The sequence below is a fragment of the Chiloscyllium plagiosum genome, chromosome 3 (assembly GCF_004010195.1).
Source record: "Chiloscyllium plagiosum isolate BGI_BamShark_2017 chromosome 3, ASM401019v2, whole genome shotgun sequence".
Taxonomy (NCBI): Eukaryota; Metazoa; Chordata; class Chondrichthyes; order Orectolobiformes; family Hemiscylliidae; genus Chiloscyllium; species Chiloscyllium plagiosum.
In genome coordinates this window covers 55,087,848-55,111,969 of record NC_057712.1, presented here as the reverse complement: position 1 = coordinate 55,111,969, position 24,122 = coordinate 55,087,848, and the positions used below count along the sequence as shown (strand labels likewise).

The 24,122-nt window shown below is 41.1% G+C and overlaps 1 protein-coding gene across 5 annotated transcripts in view; it reads right to left on the bottom strand.

The window, feature by feature from the left end:
• The window catches only part of msra (methionine sulfoxide reductase A), a 505,505-nt gene that overhangs the window by 135,154 nt on the left and 346,229 nt on the right, over nucleotides 1–24,122 (bottom strand). For all 5 annotated transcript variants that reach the window (XM_043682286.1, XM_043682325.1, XM_043682316.1 and 2 more), the window contains one exon: nucleotides 3,070–3,174. In XM_043682286.1, coding sequence (XP_043538221.1) covers nucleotides 3,070–3,174 — 105 coding nt within the window. The remainder of the gene's footprint in view (nucleotides 1–3,069; nucleotides 3,175–24,122) is intronic.

Below are 24,122 nucleotides of genomic sequence, written 5' to 3'. Positions count from 1 at the left end.
AGCACTGCCTTCCTAACCTGCAATCTTCTTCCTGACCTCTCCGCCCCCCCCCCACTCCGGCCTATCACCCTCACCTTGACCTCTTTCCACCTATCCCATTTCCAACGCCCCTCCCCCAAGTCCCTCCTCCCTACCTTTTATCTTAGCCTGCTGGACACACTTTCCTCATTCCTGAAGAAGGGCTTATGCCCGAAAAGTCGATTCTCCTGTTCCTTGGATGCTGCCTGACCTGCTGCGCTTTTCCAGCAACACATTTTCAGCTCTGATCTCTAGCATCTGCAGTCCTCACTTTCTCCTCAAGAAAAAGCAGCTTGGTAGTGTGGGATAATCTGCTGACAGTGTTGTTAAGTTAGTATTATGTAAAAACAGACTATAGACAAAGGAAGTAATGAAAGATTAGTACCGTCATATTTAAAATTCACCAGCATCCCTATTGCCAGTTTTGATCTCACTGGTGTTGTGAAGATGTGAGTGCACTATACCTTTAAGAGAGTTAAAAGCTAACAGAACTACCTGACAGCACCAAGTGTTCTGAACAAGATGCAATGTAACCTTTTGGTCCAGCAGCTAGTGTAGCTGGTTGCCTGGAGACAACAAATACAAATTCGAATTGGGCCAATCAGTTTAAATTATACCCCAAAAAATACCAAACTCCAACCAAGTTTGAATTTAATACATTGACAATATTAAAAGCCAATGACACATTCCGATGCTTTGGGGGTATAAGACCGGGAAAATTGAACAGTTAGGGGAGAGCTGCCAAGCTACCAACACATGCAGACTGCCCACAGAATAGCTCTCTTAACGATACCTTTATCTATCATAATCTGTGAAACATAATCCTGTTAAACATAATCCCTAAAACAAAGAAAAGAAGATAGAGGAAGGTACAAAGACAAGATTCAACTGCTGGCTGATTTTGAAATTTGAATTTTTGGTAAATCTTAATCAGGGGCTTTATCGGACTAGTATTGTAAAAGGGGAGGGTAAAAGGTAGGTTAGAGAAAGGAGTTGTAAATAGTTGCTAGTTAATTATTCTCTGTTATAGTTGAAGAAATAAAATTGTTAACTTTTACTTTAAATTTCTTGGCCTCTTGAATTTTCACAGATTACTGCATGGGTAAATCTTTTCTCTGGTGCTGGTTTTAAATTAGCAGGTGGAGGGGGTTTACCCCATGTCATAACACTGGTGAAATGGTGATAGCAAACAAAAATCTTCCTTGTATATCAGCTGTTCCTTTGTGGCTGAATGGGCAACTGCACACAGCCAATGGTGGTGATATAATCTTAGAAATAAAAGTGGCAAAGGCTAGACTATGAAGAATTTATGACAGAAACTCTGATTCATAACATCACTGCATTGTCAGACCATAAAGCACACTTTCTGACCAACACTTATCAGGGGCTGAGAACAGTAACTGTGACTTTTTAATGCATTATTTAATAAAGGATCTAAGTGTAGGTTACCCCTAATTTTCTACAATTTTCATGCACAGCATAACGCATGGCAATCCATACCATAGTGGTAATCCTCTGATGTTAACTCAAAATTTAAAATATCATATGCTTGGGATGCAATGCATCAATGGCCCCTGGGTTAAAGTATTTTTCTCTACTGCTTCTGAATCTTATCCTGATCCAACATGGTCACAGTATTTTTCTGCCACATTGAATTGAATTGAATTTATTGGCATCTGTACTGAGGCAATTTCTGAGATCTTTATTCCCACAGAATATCTCCATCAATAAGGACTCTTTAAAACCTATCCTTTGGTCATCTGTCCAGCTCAGTAACACTCCTCTGTAACATCTTTGGATGCTTCGTAAACATACTAGTTGACATTGTCACCTGAAAACAAAATTCAGGATGTAGCTTGAACAGATCCTGTTACATAAGAGATGAGGGTCACAGTGAAGTAACATTCAAAAGCAGTGTTGCTCATTGCTTGGTTGTAGGCTAGATCTGTGGCTACTTCAAGTGTGGTAGTTCAATGACAGATTTCTTTGTGAAGTAAGGCACACCACACATTGTTATCCAGTGGAGTTCAATGTGAAGATGTGTTCCCTAAGGATGTGCAATGTGCCTTGTGTACAGTGCTCTCCTGCTCCCTCTTCACCTTCCTGCTGCTCTGACTTGTCTTTTTGGTTGTTCCCACTCTGGGCCTTTGGTAGCTCTATACACTACCCAAGACCGCAGCCACGAGCAGCCAAAAGAAATGTTACACAGGCTAACACTTGTCATTAGAGGCCAGAAAATGGTTGCAATAATCAGAAAATAGGCTCAAAAACATCCAGAGGTTAACCAGCAACATAAAAGACATACTAATAATTAATTCTTGAATCTCCTGAATAATGCAAATATCTTTCTGCCTGTCAGCTCCATGAGTGCCTGCTCATGTTTATCATATACATGATAGGGATAGGTGTTTTAAAGGAACACTAAGAATAACAAAATGTTTTATAACTTGATACATTTCCATTATTGTACCTTTTAATACTTCAGCTTTTTAATATCATTTTTCACTCTAATACAAAGTATGAAAACTGTAAAAGAAATCTAATTTTCAGCTGATTAAATACTGCAACCACACTCCTTACCAACAGTTACATACCCATCATTTGTTTTATAGTAACAACCAACTGGGGTCACAAGGACCTTATGACATAGGGACTATTAGTAAATGTTAGTTATTTGGACTTGATTTATTGCCTTTAGTTGCTGACAAAAGCAAGTGCGGACTCATATTAATAAAAAAAAGTTGACTTTTTAAATAACTCTGCTGAAGCTGGGAGGTGAAATAAATCATACTGCAGAGTTGCACATGAACAGTGTCAATAATTTCCATTGAGCTGAGGAAAAAAGCAATGTTAACCCTCGGAGTTAAACAGTCACAATATTTTTTTCTGGTTCAATTGTTTCAATGTTTAAAAAAAACTCTGCCTGTCATTTCTTTCACGTTGTTTGGACCACATGTGGTTTCAAGGTTCATTTAAACATGTTACTGAAACACTAATTACCACAGCAGTGATTAGGAATATAATGAGGAGCTGGTCTATTCATTACAGTACCTTGTGTTGGGTCATGGCTCTCCCAGAAGACCTTGAGAAGTTTTTCAAAGCAGATTTTGTCTGGATGGTACACAACTCTCACTACTTCTGCGTGACCAGTCATCCCTACAGAAAGACAAAACAATGCTAATTCAGGGGACCTATGATAAGTCTATGTTTGCTGCTTGTTATTTTTATTGCAAACTCAAATTTCAGACAGCAGCACAGCAAATGAGTATTCATTCACACATCATAATAATTTTATGAAATAACAGTTTGCTATTTTGGTTAAACCAAAGCAATTTGTAATGCTTTAAGTTCACAAAATTAATTATTTTATGTACCAAGGTAAACATGTAAATCATCCCATATGTAAATCAGCAATGCTGTTCAAAATAAATGATTAAATTCAGTTTTTTTTAGCATCATAATTTTGTTTACAATTAGATAGAAAAATGTGAATTTTCAGCATTCTGTACAACTGTTCATGCTTAGTATTTAGTACCTGTGAACGAGAGGATAACAGAGGAGAACAAGATAAGCCATTGCTTACTTAGTATTTATTTCTCATAGAAACACTCCCATTCTCAGTGGATTAAGGCAATTAGGCTAAGAGACAAAGCTAGTTTCTTTTTGAAAGGGTGAAAACAGAATCAAATAAAGGAATTAAAAGGTTGGCAGTTCAATAGTAGTTTTAGTTGATGAGGTTTCAAAGGCATCAACAGTATTTTTCTATTCCTTCAGAAATCAAATGCAAATTTGAATTTTGCAATGTAAAAAAAACTCTTATAAACCAGCTCCACAATATTCTAAACAATGCATTGATTTGTGTAAAGATTAAGATTGAATTGCATCTCTCAAAGAATGGCAATCCAGTTTACAAATCAGACCTGTAGTAGTTTTATATAAACAATTCCATCCATTGGCCAGTCCATTCTATCCCACTGTACAAATCTTGGATCTTAAATCTGAATACTTAATTTGCAAACATCATGCTTTAACCCAATACCTTTGCAATGCTGCAGAGTGGGTAAGGAAACAGGTGCAAAGTTGATAATATTGATTCAGGATGTTGGAAAGTGTTAGAGAATTCTAAAATTACAAATGGAATTTCATAACAGTTTCCAACATCCTGAATCAATATCACCTAAATCCAAGCCAACTTCAAACTGCTTATCAGGAGGCAGGCGATTTTACTAACAGCTAATGTTCCAATAAGTTCTTTACACCTTTTACATGATTCGTTTTAATTTGAAACAAATTTAAAGTCAGAGCTAGAGTGCAAATGGAACTTTCCATTCACATTAAAACAGTTCTGATAAAATGTGCCATTTGGCTGTATTCACAACAATTTTGTATCCTAGGAAGAGACCAGAGTCAATCTTTACTGCAGCTGTGAAGAGTGGACATGGGTTGCAGATTGTAACTCTACAAAGGCAATATACTGTGACCGAAAGAAATGGAGGTAAGTCCACAATCATGACTATTACACTGTAATAAAATTATTTCAGATGAACTTTGCATACCAAACTGTCCTGCAATCTTTTACACCTAATGGATCAGCAGATTTAAGGAGAGCAAATTTTGAGCGCGCAGCCCAGCAAAACTAACAAATTGCCAATAAAAAGATTATTTTTTGTTTAGGAATAAATCTATTCACATTATCTACCTTGTGCAGGAACAACCAGCCTACAGACCTGATCATCCATAACAGCTATGTTGACTACATCAATAAATATTTACGGGAGAAGTGGTTCAGATTTTCAAGTGACTAACGGTTCTTCCCCCTGCCCCAAAGCATCTCAACAGCAGCTTACATATCAACATAAGAAAAGATGAACTAAAACTTAAGAGCAGTAATTGAGTAAACAAGGCACTATGTATTTATGCATGATATTGAAGAAATTCTAGTACTCTTATCGAGTGGGGTAGCGAACATTTCCTTATGTGCTGCAACATTGAAAACATCAAATATCTAAGTGAAGAAACTCAGTAGTGATCAGAATCAAACTTCTGGCCTGTGGAACATATATGCAATTATATTAAAGTTCTAAAGAAAAAGAGTCATATTGAACTCTAAATGTTTCTCTCTTCACGGGTGCTGAGAGTTTTTTCAACATTCATATAATGTCAATCTACAACATTGGTGTCTAGTAGTTAAAACACTGCAAAATTTCAGTCAGGCATGTAAGGTGAAATGAATACAATGGTGTGTCAATTATTCTCATTTACATGAAATCAGTATGAATATCACAATCATATTATTACAGTTGCAACTTTTCACTTATAATTTTTGCACATTACTGCTTAGCGTAAATTATCAGAACTTCATGGACAAAAAGTCAAGGGACTTGTGAATTATAACAAAACTATTAACACTGCAAATCTTTTTCTGACATTTCATCTGTGGAAATTGAGGTAGTCAGTGAAACCACTGTTATATCAACTGTCTCCTCATTTGTCCAGCTATGTGTGGGTTGATGGTCCTCTTTTACAATTCTGCAACTCCAATATCCCTTTGCCTTTCCTTGTTACTCTGCAATGCCCAACTCGATTATTCCCGCCACGTTATTGCTCATGAGCCTTTATCGTCAGCCATATCTTTTGCACTGTTATGCATCTACCTTCCCCTTACATTTCCCCCAATATACACATACACACTTTCACTCTTTGCTGGTTCCTATTCTTACCTGAGCATAAATTTTCTGCTTCTTAAGGCCAATGACTTGAAACCAAAGGCACCATTTACACCATTGTCAACTTTATTTGTGCCAGGAGCAGAGAAACAGGAAATATACTGCACTACTAGTGAGTTGATCTGCATAAGCACTTTGTAAATAATCAAACATTGCCTCTCATAATGCTCACAAATTCATTATTTGTGCATTTTCCAAATTTCCATACATATATAAATATTCCATAGGTCTCAAAAATGCTCAGGAGGTAGATTTCCAAATGAACTGTTTAACAACAATAACCATAATCTGTGTTTTTATACACTGCCACAGTCAGCACATGAACCATGATCATATATGCTTCAGTTCACATACATTGTATGTACATGCTCCTTGGGCAGTTGTAACCTGCACTTTGTTAAAAAATGTAAATAAATGGCAAACTATCTGGCAATAAAATAGTTTGACAATTCAATGTGGAATGCATTTCAAAGGTCCTTTGTAAGAAAATAAACGCCCATGTCTTTACAGGTTGAGGAGATGCACACTGTTATGGGTGGGGTGTGTTGTTACTAGTTGGAATTAATATTCTATTTGGACTCGGGTCCTGCGGAATGGCAGGCAACATATTCCAAGTGCATATATTTTCATGCTTTGAAGTATCTAATCCTTTGAGGAGAATCAATTTGTTTTGAAATACAGGAAATGTTGGAGAATACACTATTTGAGAATCAAAAAGTAAAGTATCTCACATGCCCCGAAAGTGATTTTTAAATACACTATTAAGGCAAACAGCGATTCGACTTCTCCCTGCAATAAAAGTAATAAAAAGGTTAGGTATAAAAAAGTGCAGATCAAATTAAAACTAGGCTGTGTCCGACTGAAACTTCGGTCTGACTTTCCTCTTGTAGCATTGCCAGGGCTGGGTGCTGTCTCATGTTTTAAGCACTGTCAGCTTTTTTTTCGAACCCATCTGCTACCTTTTACTAGTTCTTTTTACATGACAGCCTTGATATCGAAGGTCCCGCTGGCTGAAGACATCGGAGGGACATGAAACCTTATAGAATTTTGGATTATAACTTTAACAAGTACCATGCTTGTCAAACGTAACCCCGCAGCATACCTGGTTACACGAGTTTTGAAGGAATTCACAATCTTTCATAAAACAACTGAAAGTAACTGTCAGTATTGATCAGCCTGTAATAACGCACTGAAAATGATCTGTTCCTTAACACCACGTTGCAAATCTGCCCGATTTGAATAAAGGACAACTGAATGAAACTAGATGCTTTAGTTTCCGGTGAAGGTTGAAAAGGTATTAAATTTACATCGGAAAGAATACAAAATGTTGTTAATTTTAGTTTCTTGTACATGGAGTAATAGCCACCATTTCTTCAATGACAGCAAATGTCCGGTCATTATTTAATTTGATTTTAAATAATTCCATCGACTAAAGTGACAAAGACAATGCAAACCAATACAAAGCTTGGTATGGCCTTCCTATGTCAGATAAAAAAAACGCAGCTGTTATGTTCATGCAATGTGTGTATGCTGTTATCTGGAATGATTTGTGTTCTTATAGATGATCATTTGTCGTAAAGCACTCAGGTGGTAAAGCAATCACGCCTGACACAGTCCGGAGGATATAAAAAATTTGTATGATGGATAGCTTGTGGTTGCGGGTGGGACTTCGTGTGGCGCACACAATACAGAAGCTCCATCGCTCTTCAGTGTTGACTTAGAAATCTTTATTGACAATCACAAGGAAAGATAACTCGCTCAAATTTGAGAAGAGAGTCTTTCTGTTTTTTTACACTGTCTACATTGTTTGCCCTTTTGTCCCGAAAGCAGTACTTAGTATGGGATCCCTTAAAATAGTACAACTGTACTGTTAACCAGAGTGCTGCAATGTCAGCACAAGTTTCTCTTCGTAGCCTTTTGTAACGCATCATTTTAGTTATACTCCGAAGACGAAACAAATAAACCAGCATATTCTTCCAGTTCCCCCTAGTACCTGCATATTTGCGTGAGCATTTGATTCCACAGTGACAAGTTATCTGGTGATGAGTGATGCGGTTACAGACTGCTTTTTAAAGGTTACATTGTGCAATAGTTCCCAGGCTTCCATCTGATTAAAATTGCAAAGCATGTTGACAGGAAACGTAGCAGTAAATCACTGCATTATTTATTCCCAATTTCATTTTTGTAAAGTATGTTTACTTAAGTTGCAACATGATAGCTTAGTGGATAGATGTACCACCTAATGCTGTACTGAGTTATGGGGCTGATTTCACAGCCTCTGCTAGGTAGGAAATGGGGAGCTGGGCTGTTAAAATCGTGGATCTGAACTGTAACATTTCTTTGATTACATCCTCGCACACACAACCCAAGAAAATGAAATAAAGACGATTTGTACTCAACAGGGTACCTTTCATGACCACAAGATTTCCCAAAGCACTTAACGGTCAGTAATTTTCAAATGTATTTATTACTTGGCAAATAGGGTTAAGGAGAATCCAAAAGGATTCTACAAGTTTATTAAGGACAAAAGGGTAATGAGGGAGAGAATAGGGCCCCTTAAGATCAGGTGTGGAACTGCTAGAGATTGGGGAAAATATTAAATGAGAATTCTGCATCCGTGTTGATTGCGGAGAAGGATATGAAAGTTGGAGAACATGGGGAAATAAATAATGACATCTGGAAAAATGTCCACATTACATAGAAGGAAATGCTGGATTTCTTAAAACACATAGAGGTGGATAAATCCCCGGAACTTGATCAGGTATGCCCTCGAACTCTGTGGGAAGCTAGAGAGCAAGAGACTGCTGGGCTCCCTGCGGAGATATTTGTATCATCAATAGCCATAGATGAGGTGCCAGAAGACTAGAGGTTGGCTAACGTGGTGCCACTATTTAAGAAAGGTGGTAAGGAAAAGCCAGGGAACTATAGATCCGTGACCCTGACATCAGTGATGGGTAAGTTCTTAGAGGGAATCCTGAGGGACAGGATTTACATGTATTTGGAAAGGCAAGGATTGATTAGGGATAGTCAACATGATTTTGTGCATGGGAAATCATGTCTCATGAACATGATTGAGTTTTTTGAAGAAATAACAAAGAGGATTGATGAGGACAGAGTGGTGGATGTGATCTATATGGACTTCAGTCAGGCGTTCAATAAGGTTTCTCATGGTAAACTGGTTAGCAAGGTTAGATCACATGGAATAGAGGGAGAGCTAGCTATTTGGATACAGAATTGGCAATGAAATATGATTTTTTTGTTTAGGGATAATGATCAGATTTTTAAAATGTTGAATGAGTGATAAATATTGGCCAGGAAAACCAAAGCCAAAAACACCAGGGATCCCATGCACCTCTTTAAAGTGGTGCCTGTTTTATATCAGCCTGAAAGGATTAATGCTAAGGAGTGCCATAAGCACCATTGACCATGATGATGCGGTATGGATCTGTGAACAGATCAGCTGACAATTTCAAACCAGTAAGACTTAACAACCAGTCCTTCTCAATGCCTTTGTAACAATATTGAAATAACTACACAGAGGCTGAGTCCTGTCAGCAGGTCACCCTTTACTTATTAGTGCCCAGTAAACTGACAGTGGTCAGCCAGCTCAGAGTCAATTCACACCTTAGGAGATTCTAACCTCATGGTTCTATCATTTTTCCTTTTTCTGGAAAATGTGAAGTTATTCATTTGGAAGGGAGAACAAAAGAATGGTATTGTTTAAATGGAAAAAGACTTCATAAAGCTGCAAGACAAATGGTCTTGGAGTTACCTATCCACAAAACATAGAAAGCGAGCACATAGATATAGCATGTAATCAGGAAGTGAAATAACTGCACAGAGGCTGGTATCTTGTCACCAAGTCACCCTTTATTTACTCGTGCACAATACATTGGCTGTGGCCAGCCAGCTCAGAGTCAGTTGACTGAAATGCTAAATCTCCTGGTTATATTTATTTTATTTTAGAAGATCAGATGTAAACAACTTTATTAAAATTCCACCACCAGGAGAAAAAAACATCTGAGTGGGCAGTGACAAGCAGAGCCCCATCAGCTCTGTGAAGGAAATTGTAGGGTAGGAATTAAATCCAATTAGAATTGGAGGGGGAAATAAGCACTCCACACCCCACGTTGCCCATCTCTCCCTAAAAACTTTCTCGTGGTTAAATTTTTCTCGAGTGAGGAGATTCTAATCTCCTGGTTATAATTTTTTCTCCCACCTCCCCTACTGCCACACAGCAGTCATGACTATTATATTCCCCAGCATGTGTGTATGTGTAGATGCAAGACACAATGAAAACATCAAGCGTAAATAACTTTATTAATGTACCATCACCAGAAAAAAAACACCCATTTGGCCAAGGAACTAGTGACAAGCAAAGCCCAGAGCGAACAATGCTTACGTGGAAAAAAAGGATAGGGACTAAATCAAAACAAAATTTGAGGGGGAAATAAAACACTCCACACGCTGGGGTGCCCACCTCTCCTTAAAATACTTTTCCTGATTATTTTTTTCCAGTTTGGAGTCAGTCCTCAACTGAAAAGATTCTATTCTCCTGGTTAATTTTTTTTTTACTTGTGCCCAGTATACAGGCTGTAGTCAGCCAGCTCAGAGCCAGCCCCTGAATTGAGGAGATTCTGTTTATGTATATATTTTTTTCATACAGCAGTAGTGCTTATATGCCCCAGCACTCATGTAGTATGTGTGTAGGTGCAAGATGCAGTGAAAACACTAAGTGTAAATACCTTTATTAGTATTCCACCACGAGGAAAATCACCATGTGGCCAATGAACCAGTGACAAACAAAGCACAGAGTGCGCAATGATTATGTAAAACAGGTGAAGGGGAGGGTAGGGACTAAATCAAAGTAGAATTGGAGGGGGAAGAAAAACACTCCACACCTGTGGTGCCCACCTGTCCCTAAAGGCCTTCACTTTTTTTTAGATACTTATTTATTGAGCTTTTATTGCACTTGATGTTATACACTAGCTTCAACATTCAAATTTTTCATTTTTCCCTGCAGTAAAATTTGGAAATGCCACATCTTTTGGCTTAATCATTAAATTAGGTAAAATTTAAATGCGCATATACTAACACTATAATTGAAGGTTTGGGTCTGTTTTCCTGTCATTCAGTGAACCATCAGAGTAAAGTAGTCATCAAGAAAATGTTGAGATGAGCTGGGATGTTGAATAAAGCTATTTACACATTTGTAATTTCAAGACAGCAGGAGAGGGAAATTAGATGCGTGGGATATTAAAGGGTGAGGCGAATGAATTCACCCTGAATACGATATTAAAGTGTGCAGTGACTGATGGGGACTGATGGTATACGTTGCATGGGCTTCTAAAGGATATGGGGAGTGAGGGGGGAGAGTGGGATCAGACTGGGTGGGATATTGGATAAAAAGAATATGCGACAACAGGCAGACGACTCAGTATAAAACTGAAATAACAACACAAAGGCTGGTACCTCTCACCATATCACCCTTTACTTACTTGTACAGTACATTACATGGTACACTGGCTGTGGCCAGTCAGGTCACAGCCTATCCCCTGAACTGAGGAGATTCTAAACCTCTTGGTTATTTTTCTTTTCGTGTGTATGTGCAAGACACAGTAAGAACACCAAGAGTAAATAATTTTATTAACACTCCACTACCAGGAAGAAAAAACCCATGTGGCCAAGAAACCAGCCCAATCGGGCAATGCCTACATGAAAGAAAAGTGAAGGGGAGGGTAGGGATCAAGTCAAAATAGAATTGGAGTGGGAAATAAAGTACTACATGCCCCAGCTCTCCCTAAAGACCTTCTCCTGGTTATATTTCTTTTTCATACTGGCTACTGGCAGATAGCTCAGAGTCAGTCCTCAACTGGGAGATTCTAATCTCCTAGTTTTATACATGCATTTTTTTTTGTTCATCGCTGCTAAAATAACTGCACAGAGGCCAGTATTCTGTCACCAAATGAACGTTTATTTACTAGTACACAGTATACCGGAGTCAGTCCTGAACCGAGGAGATTCTAATCTCCTGGTTATACTTTTTATCTTTACTGAGGGGACTCTGAATCTCCTGGTTATATTGTTTAGCCAAAGCTTTCCTTGTGGACTGAGGTTAACAGTGCAAATCGGGAACCTCACACAACGTTAATGAAGACAATCTGGTCCCAATCACTATATCCCTTCTCCCCACCCCCTCACAAAATCAGGGGATGTAGGTCTGGTTTTTCACTTGTTTTGCAATGCTTTTGCCCTAGGTTCAGTCCCTACGACTCGGACTCAGACACAGGGGGCGTGTATTGGACTGTGGCCTATCTCTTGCTTCCAGAGTATCTCGGAAGAGTTTCCTCCTCTTCTTCCAGCAGCAACAGTATTGAGGCAACACTACCCCAATACCATACAGGAAGGCATCGCATGTCAGTACTACTTCTCGCTTCGGATCGTGGTAGGCCAACAAAATAGAGGATGATAGCTGCTTTTTCACTTCTCTAGAGGCTACTTCTTGGCTTTGTGATCATTTCCAAGACGGACTCTTTTTTTTAAATAGTAGGCGTAAGGTTGCCAAGACAGAGGCCAGATTACGTATGAATTTTCTGTAATAATTCACTAATCCAAAGAAAGACCTAAGCTCTGGTACAGACGTGGAAGCCAGGGCCCCTTTGCTCATCCTCACTTTCTCCTCCAATGGATGTTACCTGATTTTGTCAATTCTGTAATCCATGTAGGTCACTTAAGGCACCTGGGACACACAGCTAAGGCAACACCTGCCTGGGAGAAACATTTAAGCACTATATCCAAGTTGTCCAAGTGCTTTTTATTGGTCCTCCCTATTATTAGTATGACATCCAGATAAATGGCAACCTGGAGTAACCCTGATAAAATGTTCTCCATGGTCCACTGGAAAAAGGCACAGGCTGACAATAACCAATGGCAGTCTTGAATATTGATATAAACCCAAATTGGTATTACTTGTAGCGTAATTCTGGGCCTCCTCATCCATTTGCAATTGCAGGTAGGCGTGGCTCAGTTTTGTAATGACAGCCCCCTTCACCAACTTTGCGTACAAGTCTTCTCTGTGAGTAACTGGGTATTTATGCAGCTGCGAGAAACAGTTTACCGTTTTCTTAAAATCCCCCTAAGGGCAAACTCAGCCATCAGGCTTCACAATTGGTATGACCGGTGTTGCCTGTTCTGCAAACTATTGGTTTAATGATTCCTTCGTTCTCCAATCTCCTGATTTCAGCCTCTACTTTTGCCCGCAAGGCAAATAGCACTGGGCGGGCCTTGCAAAACCTTCGAATTGCTTCCTGGTGAACATGTAAAGTCAAAAGCACATGACAGCAGATTATAGTCCATCAGGTTTATTTGAAAACACAAGCTTTTGGAGCCCCATTTGTAACACGTGAAGAAGGAGCAGATCTCTGAAAGTTTGTGTTTTGAAATAAACCTGTTTGACTATAACCTGGTGTCATGTGATTTTTAACCTTGTCCAACCCAGTTCAATACCGGCATCTCCACAACATGCAAAGTGGCTTTGGTCCTTTGATAGTCCCAAGGCTTTCTTGTATTTCACTAGGACATCAATGAGGCAACCGGTTTCCAATTGAAAAATACTGATCCAATTAAGGTTAATCTTTCTCAACCAAGTCTTCGCCAGTAGGCTTGGGCTCAAGCCTTTTACTACCATCAGTGGTATGGTACCAACTGCTTCTCATAGGAGACCAGAACCGAAGTCGTACTCTTAATTTGCAACATGTTCTCATTCTGACTGCGGTCTTGAGCAATCTTAAAGGGGTGGAGTCATGAGCAAATCTTGTTGAAGACATATTCTGCAACCACAGATACAGCTGCACTGGTACCAACCTCCATGGGAACTGGGTGACCATTTAACCAAACATACATTTTAATTGGCTCTGATTTGGGTGTCACTAAGCAATTTAATTATTCCAACCCATATGCAGAGGAACTTTCCAGGGCGTGCACACTCCTGAGCACTGGCCTCTGAATTTTTCTCAAGTCAGGCCTTGTAGGACTCCTGTGCTGTCCTAAATCTGCATACGAGCAGCAACTACAATGATTTGTTGGCTGAGATCCTGAAGAACTGATTTGTCATGGGGTTAGAATCATAGAATCCCTACAGTGTGGAAATAGGCCATTTGGCCCAACAAGTCCACACCGACCCTCCGAAGAGTAACCCACCCAGACCTCATTCTCCTATCCTATTCCCTTACATTAATCCCTAACTAATGCACCTAACCTACATATTCCTGAACATTCACCTGAATTGGCAATTTAGCATGGCCAATTCACCTGACCTGCGCATCTTTGGAGTGTGGGAGGAAACTGGAGCACCATGCAGGTTGGTTTCCTCCCACAATTCAAAGATGTGCAAGTTAGGTGAATTGGACATGCTAAATTGCCCATAGTGTTCAGGGATGTGTAGGTTAGGTGCATGAGTCAGTGGTACATGTAGGGGAATTGGTCTGGGTGGGATACTCTTTGGAAGGTCGATGTAGATTTGTTGGGTCACAAGGCCTGTTTCCACACAATAGGGATTCTAATTCTGAAACCCACGCAGACACAGGGAGAATGTGCAAACTCCACAGTCGCCCAAGGCTGGAATTGAACTGGGTTCCCTGGCACTGTGAGGCAGCAGTGCTAACCACTGAGCCACTGTGCCGCCCCAGGGTTCTGCTATGGGTTGGCCTAGAGTGAAACCTCTGCTCAGACATGCCCCTGCATGAGGCTCTGCGATTGCCTACACTCAGGTGGTGTTCTCCAAGCTCAGCTGGACAGGTGAGGATGTCCACTTCCATTGGGACGCCCTGTAGTTCCCATTCTTCACTAGCCATATTTTCTAATGACAAGGTAAGCTGCAGTGCCTTTTGAAGTCCAATTGGGCCTCAGCTAGTAGGTGCTTCTGCATGGTTACATCAGTAATCCCACACACCAAATGGTTTCTCAGCATCTCGTTCAGCGTTAGCCCAAAATTACATGCCCGTTGTCATAACCTCATCAAAAATCCCCTGATTCTCAACAAGCAAATAAAATTGATAGCATCTCAGGATGAGAGGAGGATTGTGATCTTAATATCCCTTAACCAATTCTGTCAACTCTTGGAAAGTTTTAGTGCCTGGTGCCTCTGAGAAAGTTAAGTCCCTTTTACTGATTACTTGTTGCTCTTTATCTGCCCGAATGTTATGTGGCCGGAAAAAATATCGCATCCTCTTGACATCTGGGCCCAGTCTTCAACAGCAGGGTCACATGAGTCAGGCTTCCCAAATAAAGGCAAGATGCCAGAAATGCTTACCCCAACTTCAAGATGACAGTTGCAAGTGAAAGTTCCTCAGGGATGTCGTGTTTTCTTCTGTTGCCACTGAAATAACTGCACAAAGGCCGTGTCCCATCACCGAGTCATCTTAATTTACTAGGGGGAGGCAATGGCCTAGTAGTATTATCGCTGGACTGTTAATCCAGAGACCCAGGTAATGTTCTGGGGACCCTAGTTTGAATCCTGCCACGGCGGATGATTGAATTTGAATTCAATACAAGTCTGGAATTAAAAGTCTAATGCTGACTGTGAATCCATTGTCAATTATTGGAAAAACCCATTTGGATCATTTGTGTCATTTAGATAAGGAAACTGCCATCCTTACTTGGTCTGGCCTACATGTAAATCCAGACCCACAGCATTGTGGTTGACTCTTAACTGCCCTCTGGGCAATTAGGAATGGGCAATATATGCTAGCCTAGCCAGTGACACCCTCATCCTATGAATGAATAAAACACAGTATACCGACTGTGGTCAGCCAGCTCAACATCAATCCTCAACAAAGAAGATTCTAATCTCCTGGTTATAAATCTTTCCTGAACCCTCTCTAGCTTGATAATATCATTCCTATAACAGGGAGACCAGAATCGGATGCAGTACTCTAGAACAGGCCTCACAAACGTCCTGTATAAACTCAACATGACATCCCAACTCAGCCAGCTAAGGCTTTCCTAATTGGCCCAGGTTAATAACCTCGATCAAGAACTTCATTGTTCATGAGGTCAATGTGGACCCAATCACTACAAATGTCAATCATATTAATGTAACCTGTAAGTAGTTTCTGACATGCAACAAACTGTACCTCATTAATTCCAAAGTCTCTTTTAGTTAGGCCATGAAATGGTGTTCCTCTACCACATTAGACCAAGCAGGCTTTGTTGTTCCAAACAATGAAAGGGCATAGGGTCAGCACGTTTCATTGTAAGTAACAGCTCACACAGATAGTGAGCTACCAAGTCCATACAACAATACCATGGAATCTTTCAGGTCGAATTGAGAGAGAGCAGACAGCATCTCAGTTTAATTTCACGGATGAAAGTCAGTATCTGATATTAGATTAGATTCCCTACAGTGTGGATACAGGCCCTTTGGCCCAACAAGTCCACACTGTCCCTCCGAACAGTAATGCACCCAGTCCCATTTCCCTCTGACTAATGCACCTAACACTTTGGGCAATTTAGCATGGCCAATTCACCTGACCTGAACATCTTTGGACTGTGGGAGGAAACCGCAGCACCTGAAGTAAACCCACGCAGACACAGGGAGAATGTGTAAACTCCACACAGACAGTCGCCCGAGACTAGAATCAAACATTTCAGTTCAGGTGCTGTGAGGCAGCAGTGCTAATCACTGAGTCACCATGCCGCCCTCCCTCAGTACTGTATTTGAGTGTCAATCTTGATTTTGTACTTCACCACAGGAATGAGATTTGAACCCAAAACCTTGCAGCTCAGAGGCAAGAGCACGATCAAGTAACTCATTGCTGACATTGACAAATGTGGGTGAAGTGCCATCAACCTAATTTGTTCACAGTCTTGCTCTCCACAGATGCTGCCTGACCTGCTCAGTATTTCCAATATTTTCTATTTTTATTTTGGATATTTAACATCTGCAGTATTGTGGGCGGCACGGTGGCACAGTGGTTAGCACTGCTGCCTCGCAGCGCCAGAGACCCGGGTTCAATTCCCGCCTCAGGCGACTGACTGTGTGGAGTTTGCACGTTCTCCCCGTGTCTGCGTGGGTTTCCTCCGGGTGCTCCGGTTTCCTCCCACAGTCCAAAGATGTGCATGTCAGGTGAACTGGCCATGCTAAATTGCCCGTAGTGTTAGGTAAAGGGGTAAATGTAGGGGTATGGGTGGGTTACGCTTCGGCGGGGCGGTGTGGACTTGTTGGGCCGAAGGGCCTGTTTCCACACTGTAAGTAATCTTGTAAGTAATCTATTCAGTTGGTGTGTGAACTGCCTACCTATTTTGGCAGAAATCTCTTGATATGACCCTAGTTTACGCTAATAACGTCAAATCCCAGATTGAAACCTAGCTTGATAGATCATATGTTAAATTTTATAGTTGGTTAATGTATCAGGAAATATATTCACACAAGATTGCAGATGCTCATTATTAAAAGAAGATAAGCTTATCACAGAAAAAAAAACAAAGAAAGCTAGATAAAATGGTATGGTGGCTGAGTGGTTAGCACTACTTCCTCAGTGTCTAGGGACCTGGGTTCAATTCCAGCCTTGGGTGACTGGGTGGAGTTTGCATATTTTCCCTCCCACAGTCCAAAAATGTGCAGGTTAGGTGGATTGGCCATGCTAAAGTGTCCAGGCATATGCAGGCTAGGTGGGTTACCTAGAAGATGCAGCATTACAGGGAGAAGATTGGGGGGCAGTCTAGATGGGATGCTTTTCAGAGTGTTGGTGTGGACATGATGGGCTGAACAGTCTACTTCCACATTGTAGGGATTCTGTCAAAAAAAGATCAGAAACTATTCAGATAAACATAGTTTCTACTTGTTATCTGGCGCTATCCTTTTACAGCTATTGAATCCCAAAGAAATGTCAATTTTATCTCAACTCATTAACTTCTAAAATATTTGAATCTTCCCAGATCTTTTACTTGGATTACTGAGGCAGTTTTATGATTCCTTTCCAAATCTCCTGGCATGAACCCTTTTCACTTGTGATGGTCTAAAACCACTTGTCAGTTCAGAAAGCTGGAACTGTTCTAGACACTTGCACGACTTGGATGCTTCACAGACTAAAGCCCCTTCTACCAGAGTGACTGTTTCACCTGAACTGAAATGTTGAACTTTCTGTTCCAACACCAAAACAAGTGCTCTGATCAATTTAACATAAACATCTTACCCATTAACACCCAGGCATGTAACTGAAGTCACATGTGTACATGGAAATTAGGTATTTAGGTCACCATACCAAATGACTTTCCCATTATTAAAAAAAGCCTTCACAGATCTAGCCAAAATCCAACTGCCTCTATTTTTAAAATCCAAATCCTAATGATATTGATACATATGTCATATATCTTTTATTACATCCCTTAGAAAATGAAAGATAGTGTTATAATGTAGGTAAGATCCTGATAAATCAACATGAATGCTGCCTACTGGTGATAGACAATCAATTCCATGATCTGTAATATGTTCGCTGAAGGTCACTCTAAAAGCCAGAAGAAACACATATGTCCCTGCTAAGGCCTCCCCACTCCTTTGAATATTGAGTATTTAGCTTAGTTCCGCTATAGTATCGTTTGATCTTTTGTGCCTACCCAATCAGTAAATTTCAGCTCTTATAATTTACTGACAAATGTAAATGAACTGTGGCTATCAAAACACTGCTGTGCTATTGCTAAGGTCAGCACAAATAGCAGAACCACAATACCCCATCCAATCTCTGTCTCTGTCTAAAGTGAACATTATCCACAGAAGGGCCTGGACTGATGAAGTTTCGGTTTTGGATGCATCTGATCTCTGCAAGGCTCTCAGCTGAGGCAGTAGTTTAGATACTATAAGTTAACCTTTGAACCTGGGATCCAGCCAATGTTGAATAATCTAACACTAATTATATGGGATCACACATATAACAATGGCAACTCAGGATACTGGATACTTTTCAGCACCTGTGAAACTTTATGCCCATAAAGAACTTGCATGAATGAGGTTAAAGAAAGTGAAAAATAAATAAAATGAAAACACAATTGATTTTGAGACTGTGGCTTTATTTCTTTTCAGCTCACCTACACTGAAGTTCCAACCATTCAGAGCCCAAGGACACAAACCATGCTGTAATACAATAAACTAGCTACTTAAAAGAGTTTTTATGATTTCATTTCAGGCAGATTGACTGCTGTAATAGAATTTATAACCATAAACAAGGCTGCAGAAACAGTCAATTTTGTTTTGACCGAAAGTGACTGTAGAAATATAAAATGTGTACAAAATCAAATTAAAATTATATATCTCTGGTTTATTGGGGAATATTATCCAAAATTAGTTGTATTTTGACAAAATATAACTTTTTTTGAAAAACATAGGAAAAAGTGGTGGTAATGTCGACAAACGACTAAACCAGAGGTCCAGGTTAATGCTTGTAACATGGGTTCAAATCCGACCATGGCAGTCAGTGAAATTTACATTTAGTTAACAAATTAGGAGTTAAAATCTGATCAGTAATGGTTACCATGAAACCATTGTCCATTATCTTAAAGACACATCTTGTTTACCAATGTTCTTTAGAGGCCTGGTCCACACATGACTCCAGTCCCAAAGCAACGTGATTGACTCTTAACTGCACTATGAAATAGCCTAATAGCCACTCAATTGTTTCCAAAGTCGGAATGAACAACAGATTACCTGGCATCAACAGAGGCACCAGAAACACTGGTAAATCCAGTGCAAATGACCCTGCAAAGTCCTCCTTCCTAGATTTTGGACACATGTCAAAACTGGGACAGTTGTCCCATAGATTTGACAAACAAAAAAACTGACACAATCATACTCATCAATTATACTTCACAATGTTCCAGACACCATCTTCCTCAGTATGTCTTCTCCCATCAGCATGATAGATCGCCAATACAGTGGGAGAGTATTTTTCTCAACATTAATTCCAGACCCCATGAAACTTGAAGGTATCAGGTGAAACATGCATAAGGAAACTTCTTGTTGATTTTCAAGTACCACCCCTCTCGACTGATGAATCAGATCCTCACAATGGTGAAGACCATTTGGAGGATGCACCAAGGAATAGAATGCAATCTATCAACGTTCATTATCAAGAGTAGTTTATTAGCATGTCTATGGAGTGGTAGACTGAATGCTAAAGGATAGAGCTGTGGAAAGTGATAAGGGTAGGAGCAACAATTGTGGAATCCTTGCGCAGACTAAGTCCCACCTTCACAGCGAGTATACCCTCCATCAAATGTTCTGCACTACCACAGTGTTAAAGGGAATAGGTGGTTACAGTCATGCCTAGCACCAAGGAAGATAGCTGTGGTTGTTGAAGGTTAGTCACCTCAGCTCCAGAACATCTCTGCAGGAGCTCCTCACGATTGTGCCTTAAATCAAACCATTTTCAGCTGCTTTATCAATGATCTTCCCTACGTCATTAAAATCAGAAGTGGAGGTGTTGCTGATAATTGCACAATGTTCAGGCCATTCACGACTCCTCATACACTGAAGCAGTTTTTACACGAATTACAGCTAGACCAGTGCAATTTCCAGGTTTTGACTGACAAGTGGCAAGTAACATTCATGGACCACACAAGTGCCAGGAAATGACCATCTCCAAAAAGAAAGAATCTAACAATGACTTCTTGACATTCAATAGTCATTGAATCCCCACTGTCAACATCCTAGAGGTTAACACTGACCAGAAACAGGAATAGCCATATAAGGACAGTGGCTACAAAAACAGGTCAGAGCTAGGAATACTGCAGTGAGTAACTCACCACCTGGTTCCCCAAAGCCTGTCTACCATCTACAAGACAGAAGTCAGGAGTATGATGGAATACTCTATTTATACTCTGAGTGCAGCTCCAACAACTCTCAAGAAGCTTGATCATCTACGGCAAAGTGCCTCACTTGATTGGCATCACATCCACAAACATTCATCCCCTCAATCACAAATACTCAGTACCAACAGCATGTACCACTTACAAAATGCATCATTGAAATTCACCAAGATTCCTGAGACAGCCTTTCCAAATCTACAATGATTAGCATCGAGAAGGACAAAGGCAGCAGATATATGGAAACACAACCAATTGCAAATTCCCCTCCAAGCAACTCACCATTCTGACTTGGAAATATATCACAATTCTTCAGTGTCACTGGGTCAAAATCCTGGAACACTCTCTCTAAAGGCATTGTGAGTCCATCAGTACCAAATGGACTGCAGTGGTTCAAGAAGGCAGCTTACCACCTTCTCAAGGGCAACGAGGGATGGGTATTAAATGCTGGACCAGCAGTGATGCCCAATCTATGACTGAATTGTTAAAAATACAGAACAAATCTAGCAACTCAAAATTGGACATCCATGAGGTGATGTGATTAGATTAGATTAGATTAGATTACTTACAGTGTGGAAACAGGCCCTTCGGCCCAACAAGTCCACACCGACCCGCCGAAGCGTAACCCACCCAGACCCATTCTCCTACATTTACCCCTTCACCTAACACTACGGGCAATTTAGCATGGCCAATTCACCTAACCCCTGCACATTTTTGGATTGTGGGAGGAAACCGGAGCACCCGGAGAAAACCCACGCAGACACGGGGAGAATGTGCAAACTCCACACAGAGAGTCGCCAGAGGCGGGAATTGAACCCAGGTCTCTGGCGCTGTGAAGCAGCAGTGCTAACCACTGTGCTACCGTGCCGCCCACAATGTGAGCCTTCAGAAGCAGTAGAACTATATTCAAATACAATCTGCAAACTCAATGACATGACATGTTGACTGTTCTACCATTACCATCAAGCCAGGAGATTATCTCTGGCTCAATGAAGAGTGTAGGAAAACATGTCAGGTATAACACCAGACATTGTTAGAAAAAGAGCTGTCAACCAAACAAAGCCACAACACAGTCCTACACATGCCAATCCATGTAATCTACGTGCAGTAGAAAGTGTATAGTGAATGTTCAAGCAACAGGTTAGATATAAACTCGGAGGCAAAAGTGTCAAGAACTATGAGGTATTGACAAAAATGTGCAGTTAGCAGAGTGGGTTTCAAGAGTCAAATGGAGTATTCCTGCACTGATCCATTATTCCAGTCCTGCCACATCCTGTCATGAAGTGACAATTAAACAACCCACTGGAGGAGGTGGCTCCACAGATAGTCTGATCCGCAATGATGGGACAGCACAGTACATCAGTGCAAAAATGTAAGGCTGAAGCATTTGCAAACATCTTCAGCAGAATTGCATAGGAGATGATATATCTTAACCTCCTCCTGAGGTCACCAGTATCACAGGTGCCAAGTTGCAGCAAATTTGATTCATTCCTCAGGATATCAAGAAATTCTGAAGTACAGGGGACTGCAAAGGCCTGACAACATTGCAGCATTGTCTTCAGTACAATTGCTGGTGAGTTGCTACACCTTAGCCAAAGTGTTCCAATACAGTTACAACACTTGCATGCAACCAGCAATGTGGAAAATTGTCCAGCTTGTCCTGTTCACAAAAAGCAGGACAAATCCAATCCTTCAATCTAAATATTCACCTCTTCATGCACACTGGCAAGGTTCACCATCAATAAGGTGCATAGTACTAATTCACAAGTCTTTTATTTAATGGCACCTTTTAAATGTGCAATCTCTACAACCTAGAAAGGTAAAGGCAGTAGATGCATGGTTCACAATCACTTATGTGTGTCCCTCGAAGTCACCCACCATACTGACATTGAATGACTGCATCAATATCCTGGAATTCTCTACCTAACAACACTGGGTGAACCTACACCACATGGACTGCAGTGATTCAACGAGGCAGCTTGTCACCACCTTTAAAGGCAATTAAGGATTTGCAATAAACGACATCCACAACCCATGAACAAATAAGTTCAAAATGAATTTGAAAAAGTCTTTAGCAATACCAAAATATATAAAGTAAATATAGGAACAGCATTTAGTATTTGGAAGGATATTTAGAAAAGAAGATTTACACAATATTGTTTCAGGTTCATATACAACATATTAGGAGAAAGTGAGGACTGCAGATGCTGGAGATCAGAGCTGAGAAATGTGTTGCTGGAAAAGCGCAGCAGGTCAGGCAGCATCCAAGGAGCAGGAGAATCGACGTTTCGTCCGAGGGTTGGGACTGAGATAAGGTGGGGCGAGGGGAAATGAGGAAGCTGGAGAAATCTGCATTCACCTCTTGTGGTTGGAGGGTTCCTAGGCGGAAGATGAGGCGCTCTTCCTCCAGGCGTCGTGTTGCCATGGTCTGGCAATGGAGGAGTCCAAGGACCTGCATGTCCTTGGCGGAGTGGGAGGGGGAGTTAAAGTGTTCGGCCACGGGGCGGTTGGGTTGGTTGGTGCGGGTGCACAAGAGGTGTTCTCTGAAATGTTCCGCAAGTAGGCAGCCTCCCCAATGTCGAGGAGGCCACATCGGGTGCAGTAGATGCAGTAAATGATGTGTATGGAGGAGCAGGTGAATTTGTGATGGATATGGAAGGATGCCTTGGTTGGAGGGAAGTGGGGGGGAGGGGGGGGCGCAAGTTTTGCATTTCTTGCGGTTGCAGGGGAAGGTGCCGGGAGTGGAGGTTGGGTTGGTGGGGGGTGGTGTGGACCTGACAAGGGAGTTGCAGAGGGAGTGGTCTTTCCTGAACGCTGACAGGGGAGGGGAGGGAAATATATCCTTGGTGGTGGGGTCTGTTTGGAGGTGGCGGAAATGACGAAGGACGATACGATGTATCTGGAGGTTGGTGGGGGGTAGGTGAGGACGAACACATCTGACAAAGGAACAGTCCATCGTCCGCAGCTACACTGGCACCACCCCCCACCTTTTCCTCCGCTACATCAATGACTGTATCGGCGCTACCTCGTGCTCCCATGAGGAGGTTGAACAGTTCATCCACTTTACTAACACCTTCCACCCCGACCTCAAATTTATCTGGACCGTCTCAGACTCCTCCCTCCCCTTCCTAGACCTCTCCATTTCTATTTCGGGCGATTGACTCAACACGGACATTTACTATAAACAGACCGACTCCCACAGCTACCTAGATTACACCTCCTGCCACCCTGCCCCCTGTAAAAACGCCATCCCATATTCCCAATTCTTTTGCCTCTGCCATATCTGCTCCCATGAGGACCAATTCCAATACCGAACAACCCAGATGGCCTCCTTCTTCAAAGACCGCAATTTCCCCTCAGACGTGGTTGACGATGCTCTCCACCGCATCTCCTCCACTTCCCGCTCCTCCGCCCTTGGACCCCACCCCTCCAATCGCCACCAGGACAGAACCCCACTGGTCCGCACCTATCATCCTTCGTCATTTCCGCCACTTCCAAACAGACCCCACCAAGGATATATTT